Source organism: Paramormyrops kingsleyae, chromosome 2 (assembly GCF_048594095.1).
Source record: "Paramormyrops kingsleyae isolate MSU_618 chromosome 2, PKINGS_0.4, whole genome shotgun sequence".
Taxonomy (NCBI): Eukaryota; Metazoa; Chordata; class Actinopteri; order Osteoglossiformes; family Mormyridae; genus Paramormyrops; species Paramormyrops kingsleyae.
The window spans coordinates 36,236,403-36,245,932 of NC_132798.1; the positions used below are offsets into that span (position 1 = coordinate 36,236,403).

At 47.1% G+C, this 9,530-nt stretch overlaps 1 protein-coding gene across 7 annotated transcripts in view; it reads left to right on the plus strand.

Annotated features, from left to right (window-relative positions):
- Positions 1–8,880, plus strand: part of pitpnm2 (phosphatidylinositol transfer protein, membrane-associated 2) — a 34,526-nt gene extending 25,646 nt beyond the window's left edge. For 2 of the 7 annotated variants that reach the window (XM_023843312.2, XM_023843314.2), the window contains exons 15-24: positions 187–339; positions 1,854–2,018; positions 4,008–4,156; positions 4,254–4,370; positions 4,569–4,685; positions 5,058–5,206; positions 7,049–7,198; positions 7,301–7,484; positions 7,986–8,114; positions 8,348–8,880. In XM_023843312.2, the coding sequence (XP_023699080.1) occupies positions 187–339; positions 1,854–2,018; positions 4,008–4,156; positions 4,254–4,370; positions 4,569–4,685; positions 5,058–5,206; positions 7,049–7,198; positions 7,301–7,484; positions 7,986–8,114; positions 8,348–8,707 (1,673 nt within the window). In that variant the 3' untranslated portion in view covers positions 8,708–8,880. Of the gene's footprint in view, positions 1–186; positions 1,788–1,853; positions 2,019–3,059; positions 3,300–4,007; positions 4,157–4,253; positions 4,371–4,568; positions 4,686–5,057; positions 5,207–7,048; positions 7,199–7,300; positions 7,485–7,985; positions 8,115–8,347 lie in introns of those variants that run through there. The other 5 variants (XM_072709059.1, XM_023843313.2, XM_023843315.2 and 2 more) reach the window with 5 other exon arrangements.
- The last annotated feature ends 650 nt before the right edge of the window (positions 8,881–9,530 follow it).

Here is a 9,530-nt window from a genome sequence, read left to right on the forward strand (position 1 = left end):
CTGCATGAGGGCTTGACTCAGTGTCCTGTCTGGAGTTTTTGTTTGTTGCTACATGTCTGTTTCTCTGTTCCTTGTCTTATCTCCCCTGCCTCCTCCTCTCGGCCTCTGCCCGCCAAATCCCCCCCCCCCCCCCCCCGCCCTGACCTCCTCCCTCCCTCTCCACCACCGCCGACTTTTGGCCTGTAGTGGAGACAATCCAGAGCAGCCCGCAGCTCCTGGTGGAGAGCGGGGGCACCGTCTCCCTGCGCTGCCAGGAGGGCATCAGCGAGACCAGTATCCCCGTGCCCGTGCTAAACTGGCAGGACGGCTCCCTCAAGGCCACGCCTGCCACCATAGAGCGTGTGTAGTCTCCTCTCTCTCTTCCTATCCGCTGTCTCACACCGCCTCCTTCTGCTCTTTCCCTCTGGTCTGTGTGGAATTCGGTTCTGTGTGCGTTTAGTCTGCCTTCCTTCTATCTAACCAACATCGGCAATCAGCCTCCGCTGTGTTGCTGTCAGGGTTTGAAAAATTTTAAGGACTAACCACATTTGAGAACCGACAATTCCAGGTGTGTCCTTTTGGGCTGTTCTGGGACATCTGGGTGCTTCCTAAGCGCAGTGCTTGACTTTGCTTGACAAATTTCTGTCATAAAAAACCTGAAAGCCAGCAATACAGGTTTGCTTTGTTAAGTGCCAGAGACCGGAGAGTTCAGCTTGTTTTTAGTTTTTATTTTTTTTGCTGGCTCCTTGTTTTTTATGCATTTAAAAACAGAAGGGTCTCCTATGGTGCTTGTTTGTCTGCCTGTGTCATGTTTATATGTAGTATTGGTGGTCAAAGGTCCCCTGAATAAAACATTTTTGCACATATTTTTTTTTACTATGTGCTCTGCACCTTTAACATATAAAGTAAAATGAACAAACAACGGAGCCTTGGTGTACTTGGTGTTTCTGGGAGTGTGTCGTGTTTGCTGTTCTAAATAATGCAAAACAGTGAATCGAAATTCATTTATTGTGCAAAAGTCTTAGGCAGTCAAAAGAAATGTTTAAAGATTTTTATCTGGGTAGTAAATGCACCTTTGCTCAGACCAAAAAACACAATTTAACATTATGAAAATTAAGAGTAACACAAAAACTAGTAAGAATTTCTTCTGTTCTCCAAAAAGTTACTGATATCTAGTTGTATGGCTAGATGAACATTGCTTCAGTTCCCAAACCTCTCCTCAGGGGCACCTCAGCCGTTCCATGTATTTGTTAAATTTCACCAACAGCTCACTTAATTTAATTAGTTAATATCAATACCTCATTGACTTATTTTAACATGGATGTATTGGGTGGTTACTGCAAATACTGGAGTGATTTTAGTTTTGACATGGCTAAACCAACACACTTTTACAGGCATAATACCATCGTTTTACACCAAGAGGAAGATCATTTAAACATCATTTTCTTTGGCTGCCTAAACTTTTTTCACAGTAGTGTATATGATCCAATAAATAAGACAGCACTCTTAGAAAATTATTATACTACACCAAGATTTGGTAAAACTTAATACATAATAGTATTTATATGAATGTGTTCCAGCAAGAGGCATGAGTGTTATTCTTGGTAAACGACAAAGGGTCTCGTGCTGTTACACACTGTTGGTGAGATATTCAGTTGACCCTATGACCACCATGGCCAGACAAGGTCATCAGAGTGGGAGTGACTCTGGTTTTTCAAGCCTGGAAATGGTCATGTCTCAGTCTGCCATCCTGCCCCTGCCCAGCCCCGCCCCCCAGCTTCTGTGTTCGCCTTTGTTTCTCTCCTGTGTCTCCTCTTCCCATCGCCCTGACCTGGGACGCTGCCTAATGGAATCTCCTTGTTTCGGCTCAATAGCAGATGTTGTTCAGTCTCATGGTGGTGTCTTCGTGGACAGTTCGTACCCCTCCTCTCCCATTACTGCCCCGCCCTGCCGGGGCCTGCGGAGGGCCAGTGAGGTCAGCATTGCCAGCCAGGTCTCAGGAATGGCAGACAGTTACACTGCCACCAACATAGCCAACAGTAAGTGCTCCCACAACAACCCAACCCTTAGCTCTTGCATCTCTCTCTCTCCCTCTCTCTCTCTTCCACCCACAGGTTCTTTCTCTTTCTCTCCTCACTGCACCACGCTCCACCTCTCAACTGTTACTACTAATGGTGCCCAGGCCGCCATGACAGTATTTGTGCACGTGCTCACTAGCTATACCCACCCTGCTAAACTTTCCAGAACAGAACCAGCAACCAGTAACGCCTGATCCCTGAAACATCAACCAATCGTCACCATCCCGATGCAGTCACATACATTCTATAGGGCCATTACCATACACGCAGAGTATTTATTCTTAATAATTGCTGACAACTTATTTCAAGCAGGTTCAGTGTTATCTTTGAATTAATCTGTTTACCCACAGACTGGCCCATCAATTGACGTTGGGGGGGAATGGGGGGAAAAAAACAAAGTGCATTTTTCAAACCCGTGTCTGCAATGCATGCAAAGACACAAACTGTCTGCCATATTCCCACATCACTGTTTCCTGTTCTGTTCTGTCTGCTGAATCGATCCAGCTTCAGTGTTTAGTGTCAGCACTGTACCCCAGGATCGGTCTCTCTTTCTCTTCTCTCCTGCCATGGTAATAAATCAGATTAGACTTGCATCCTTTTTTCCAAAAGTCATAAAGGTACAAAGAAACCGCGAGGAGCCTGGTCCGCCTTGGTGTGTGAGCGATAATCGGCACTGTATGATTCTCAGGGACATTGCCTCCTATTTACAATATCACTGTTCTGTCTCTTCCATTTTGTTTTGCAGTTAAATTGACATAAGGAATAGTGTCCGAGTTACTGATGTATCTGTCTGCTTCAAGTGAAACAACTTTTTTAACATTAATATCTGAGGAGATTTTTAACCTGTTTTCAGCTTTTGTGCTTCTCAAATCTGAAATAGGAAGATATGATACCAAAAAGATAAATAATGCATAAAAGTTGAGACAATACCCTTCAAGTCCTGTTCAATAGCGTTCATTTCACTTGTTATTAATTCGCTTTGGTTCTCCTTTCTTTTCATAGCATGCCGACACATCCATTCAAAAAAGCGTAGGCTGCTATCGCAGCTCACCCTCCCGCGCTCTAAATTCTCTCTGAGGAGGGCCTCCTCTAAGCCCTTTAGAAAGAGGCTTGGCCCACATGTGACGGGAGACTGCGGCCCTGTGGAGCAGGTAGACAGGAGCTCCACGAGCTCCTCCAGTTGGGCCGCCGATAGGCCCTCTGATTCGGTCCCGCTGGCCACTCAGCTGGACCCTGAGAAAGGTATTCTGGGGGTGGGGCCATTGTGCCGTCTCCTTAGAGGAGCACTAGTGCTGGTCCTTGCTAGCTCATAGTACCTCCTCCCCCCCTGCAATTGCTTAGAGCTCCCCAACGCCTTTCTTTGTTTTCTCGGCCCTTTTCATCACTTCTCCCTCCTCTGCTGTGCCTGCATCTGATTGGCTATGGGGATTTTTTTATGATATCTTGCATTTCACGTTTATTATGTTATAATAATCTGCATTGAGGAAGTGGATGTGTGCAGCTGTCCACTGCTTCATAACATTGATGCTAGTGAATTTTTGTCTAACAATTTCAGTGGACAATCCTACTACAGGGACAATCCTACTCATGTAACGGACTTGTGATTCTCTACACTAACTAAAACCTGATCATAACAAACCTTTCTAACCTTTATTACACTAATATAAGGTTAATTAGACCTGCTTTACTCTCCAAATTCTTACATCTTTAAAGACAACCTGTAAATATCATCTTCTCTTTGTAAACATAAAAAAAATGTTTGACTGTGATGGTCTTTTGTGATTTTACTGTTGTCTACAAAATGGCTGCAGCTAGAAGCTGTTTTTTTTAATCAGAAAGTACAAATGTGATGAATGAGGTGATGAATTTCAACCCCGATACCAGAGTGTCTTGAGTTGACAGTGGCCTGTTGGGGGACATGACTTATGTGCTCCTTCCTCTTCCCCTCAGTCGCAGCCCGCTGGTGGGGCACCAAGCGCATTGACTTTGCCCTGTACTGCCCCGATGCCCTCACGGCCTTCCCCACCGTGGCACTGCCCCACCTCTTCCACGCCTCCTACTGGGAGTCCACTGACGTTGTCTCCTTCCTGCTGCGTCAGGTGAGCCCAGTGCCTCTCTCTTTGGGGCTTCCCATCCATCTTTGATCTCTACTCCTGTAGAGCTGTTTTATACCAGGGTTTTTCTGCCCCCTTCCAGGTCATGAGACATGAGAATTCCAGCATCTTGGAGCTAGATGGCAAGGAGGTGTCAGAGTTCACCCCCTCCAAACCACGTGAAAAGTGGCTGAGGAAGCGGACCCACGTCAAGATCAGGGTGGGTGTCCCCTCTAGTCTTGGGATCTGAATCAAACTCTACTGTTGCTGCTGGCTCTGAAGCAGAACTGCACTAGCGTGAAGATAGTTCTTATGGCAATTACAGCAGCAAATGTTTTCTCAGTGAGCCGAGTAGCGTGTGCCTCCGGAGAGAGGTGGAGGTGTGTCATGACCTGCTCTTTGTTCCAATTTCGGGCAGAATGTCACAGCCAACCACAGGGTGAATGATGCCGTGTTCACAGAAGATGGCCAGCAGGTGGTGACTGGGCGCTTCATGTACGGGCCACTCGACATGGTCACCCTGACCGGGGAGAAGGTGGGCCCATTTCTGCTTCTCAGCCAGACTCGCACAGGCACATGGGTCTGGGTTTGCAGATCTCAGATCAGCACCTTCTCCAAGTCAGGCAGCCTCTGATCTGAATAAACAGGCATAGCAGTTGTGAAACAGACACATTATGTAATTATGTGTTGGTCACCAGCGGCAACCAGGCTATTTTATTCTGTTGGGCATGTAGCATAGCTTTTTTTTAACCAATGTTAAAAGTCACTAAGATGATGTCACCCCACAGAGATATAGCAAGAGCTCTGTGACTTTTCTTTGCTTTGGATTTATAGTGTTAATCCTATGAGCTACTTATCTATCTCATGGAGCTTACCGTTCAGGTAACTAATTACGTCTGTCTCCTAGGTGGACATCCACATCATGACCCAGCCTCCATCGGGGGAGTGGATATATTTTGCCACCGAGCTGACCAATAACAGCGGCCGCGTCTCCTATGTCATCCCTGAAAGCAAGCGCCTTGGTATTGGGGTCTACCCTGTCAAGATGGTCGTCAGGTAGGGCTGTGTGGAGTCTCATCCTTCAACTTGGCGTCAACATGCATCTGTTGCTCTCTTGCTCCACTCGTTGGGCACGGAAGCTCCAGCCAGGGAAATTAAGGTTGTAAATAATTAATGCTGAAGGTCACCCTGCACAGGGGTCTATAAATACAGATTTAATAAGCAAGCAAAACCATAATTGTAAAGAAAATTAATAACAAATTGGAACCACCAGTTTTGCCAGTTCATCATGAACAAAAGTATTGTGACGCACTTCTTATTCACTGAATTCAAGTGTTTCATTCAGACCCATTGCCACAGGTGCATAAAATCAAGCATCTAGACATGCAGTCAGGTTTGCAAACATTTGTAAAAGAATGGGTTGTTCTGAAGAGCTCAGTGAATTCAAGCACGGTACTGTCGTAGGATGCCACCTTTGCAATAAATCAGTTTATGAAATTTCTTCTTTGCTAGATATTCCATGGTCAACTGTAAGTGGTATTATTGCAAAATAGAAGCATTTAGGAATAACAGAAACTCAGCCACAAAGTGGCAGACCACGTAAAGTAACAGAGTGGGGTCGCAGAATGCTGAGGTGTATAGTGTGTAAAAGTCACTAATGCCCTGTTTACTCAATAACTGCAGAGTTCCAAATTTCCTTTAGCATTAACTTCAGCATAAAAACTACACTGGGAGCTTCATGGAACGGGCTTCCATGGCTGAGCAGCTGCCTGCAAGCCTCACATCACCAAGTGCAATGTTAAGTGTCTGATGGAGTGGTGTAAAGTATTGCCATTGGACTGCAGTGCAAAAGTGTTCTGTGGAGTGACGAATCACACTTCTCTCTGATGGATGATTCTGAGTTTGGTGGTTGCCAGGAGAACGTTACCTGCCTGACTGCAATGTGCCAACTGTAAAGTTTGGTGGAGGAGGGATAATGGTATGGGGTTGTTTTTCAGGGGTTGGGCTTGGCACCTTAGTTCCAGTGAAAGAAACTCTATAATGCTTCAGCATAGCAAGACATTTTGGACAGTTCTATGCTTCCAACTTTGTGGGCACAGTTTGGGGAAGGCCCTTTTCTTTGCCAGCATGATTGTGCCCTAGTGTACAAAGCAAGGTCCATAAAGATTTGGTTGATTAAGTTTGGTGTGGAAGAACTTGACTGGCTTGCGTAGAGCCCTGACCTCAAACCCTGTCAGACATCTTTGGGATGAACTAGAATGGGGACTCCAAGCCAGGCCTTCATGACCAACATCAGTGCCTGACCTCACAGATGCTTTTCTGGATGAATGGGCAAAAATTCCCACAGACACACTAAATGGAAAGCCCTCCCAGAAGAGTGGCAGCTGTTATAGGTGGAAAGGGGGGGACCAACTCCATATGGATGCCTGTGGATTTATAATGGGATGTCATAAAAGTTCCTGTAGGTGCAATGGCCAGGTGTCCCAATACTTTTGTCACTATACTGTATGTCCCACATTTGCCACACAGTCTGTCCTTACTTCCCAGCGCAGTAAGTGCAGTAAATCTGGTAGATACTGGTGTGACACATTTGGCATTCCTTAGTTGTTTAGGTGCTTTCACAAGGACATGGGAAGTGAACTGTGGGGAAAAAAAATAGTTCATTCATCCTGGATTTTAAGGCTCTCATAAATTTTTCTTAGTTGCAATACAAAATTTACAGGCATCCTTGTCCTTGGTTTGTTTTTTATAACAAGAATTGGAATTTATAAATTGTTTCTAAATGCCTTGTTGGCAGTTTGATGGACAGTTGACAGAAAGAAAAGTGACACCTGTGACACATCGGCATATTGCCCATCCCTGTAGTGGCTTCAGCTCACACCAAACTAAATGTTTCAGGGGTGACCACACCTTCGCAGACAGCTACCTGACTGTGCTGCCACGCGGGACAGAGTTTGTGGTGTTCAGCATCGATGGCTCCTTCGCTGCCAGCGTGTCCATCATGGGCAGCGACCCCAAGGTGCGCGCCGGGGCGGTGGATGTCGTCAGGTAAGCTCCCCAACCCCTGACTGACCTACAGCTGATTTGTGTCGACACCAGCCAATTGCTCGTTGGGACAGAGATGTTGAGACCTTTTGGTGTGTCCCTCAGGCACTGGCAAGACCTGGGCTACTTCATCATCTACGTGACGGGTCGGCCCGACATGCAGAAGCAGCGTGTGGTGGCCTGGTTGGCCCAACACAACTTCCCGCATGGCATTGTGTCCTTCTGCGATGGCCTGGTGCACGACCCTCTAAGGCACAAAGCCAACTTTCTGAAGTCCCTAATCAGCGAGGTGAGTTGGTGGTCCAGGGGGCAGGAATGGGGCAGAGGTGGAAAGTTCAGGTCCAGCTGAGTGCTCTTTATACTCAACTTGCTGGTTGAAACACAATCTTGGTCTGGATTTGTAGTTTTCCACCTCTGGAATGGGCTATATTAGTATTTGGAAGATGGTAGTGACAAATTTCAAATGCGAATCTTCTTCTGAGTCTTGCTCTATACTCCAGCACTCTGTGTATTAGTCACTGTCAGCATGCTTCCCATGCATCCATCTTTAATAGCCAGGATACAGTTGGGGGTCAGTCCCAAGAAGCTCAGGGCACAAAAATGAAAAGCATACACTGTCACACACAGTCACGTGATGTAAGACACCACTTCAGCTAGACTGGAAAACCTGTGAAACTGAAACTGTTGACTACTGACTATGACAGAGGAAGTGAAACACCCTAAAAACTATTCCCTGTAGTCAGAGAGCTTTGAACACCAGTCAACATGACACTTGTGTCCTTCTTCTCAGGCTCACATGAAGATCTTTGCTGGGTATGGCTCCACCAAGGACATCTCCGTCTACTCCTCCATAGGCCTGCCCCCGTCTCAGATTTATATTGTCGGCCGTCCCACTAAGAAGATGCAACACCAGTGTCAGGTATCTGACTCCGTTCTGACTCCTGGCCTTACTTAAACTGTTCTGCTCCACCCTATTCCTGTTCTTAGTTAAATACTTTACAGTCTCACTTAATCTTCTTCATGTGTAAAGACTCTGGAAACCTTCTCAAGCACCATTACTGACTGGCTTCATTTGTAGCTTCAGTTTTTGGTATTTGATTGCATGTTGTGTTGATAACATCATTCTTCATGCTAAATGTCTGTGCCCTGCAGTTCATCACTGATGGCTATGCAGCTCACCTCTCCCAGCTGGAGTATAACCACCGCTCGCGCCCGGCCAAGACCAGCAGCGCCCGCATGGTTCTCCGCAAGGGCAGCTTTGGCCTTGGTGCCAACAGCGACTTCCTGCGTAAGCGAAACCACCTTCTGCGCACCATCTCCTCCCAGCCGACATCCGGGTCGGCTGGCGGGCCGACGCCAGGCGGCCACGGACGGCCCGAGCGCACACAGAGCCAGTCGGACAGCGAGCGGGAGCGCACTGAGCGTGCCCAGCGCAGCATGAGCATTGCCGCTGGCTGCTGGGGCCGCAGTGGCAGCACCAAGCAGGAGGCCGGGGCCCTGAGCCCCAAGTAGGGAGGGGGTGGGGGATAGAACAGAGAGGGAGACCGACGAACATGAGGCACAGAGGGAGGGGCGAAGGGGGATCTGGGGGCAGCCGTCTCACACCCTTACACCTGGGGTCAAAGGACAGCAGAGTGGATAGGTCGAGAGCGATTAAAAAAACAAAACAAAAAAAAAAAAAACAATGATTAAAAATCCACATGGTGCTATTAAACCATCCAAGCAAAGGCGTGAAGCATCAGCAAACCTGAAATAGCGAGAGCCTGGGAAGAGAAACCTAACACCGGAAAGTAGGAGTGAGCCTCAGGTTTAAGGGCAACCGACGCTCAACCAGTGAGAGCGTGGAGAATCACCGAGAGTTTGGCAGGAGGTGGGGGGTGCAGGTGGGAGAACAGAGCGGCATTTTGGTGTGAGCCCCCCCCCCCCGCCCCCCAGTATCTACTATCCCTTCCTCCTTGCTGTAGTGTGACTGAGGAAGTTTAGCAATTAAACAAGAAACTCTAAAAAAAACATGTACAGTGGATGCCTGATGTATGTAGGGACAGTTGAGTCGAGTTAAGCTGTTTGCAGATGTGGCTTTTGCTTTAAGATTTGTAGATAAAAAATGACACTTTGTAATAAGGCAACAATCCCTTTATCTTGCCGATCTACATGCAATACCTCCCGGGAAAAGTCTTCATCAGTCAAGATCTGAATCCAGTAGTGGTTTTTCATGGCGGGTTTGCAGCAGTGTGGCCTGGCCCAGTGGATTGGGGGTCTATGGCAGCTGCATGTTTATAGCATGAAGATCTTTGTAAACCTCATGATTGACAGCCACTAGCGCCACCCCATCCCT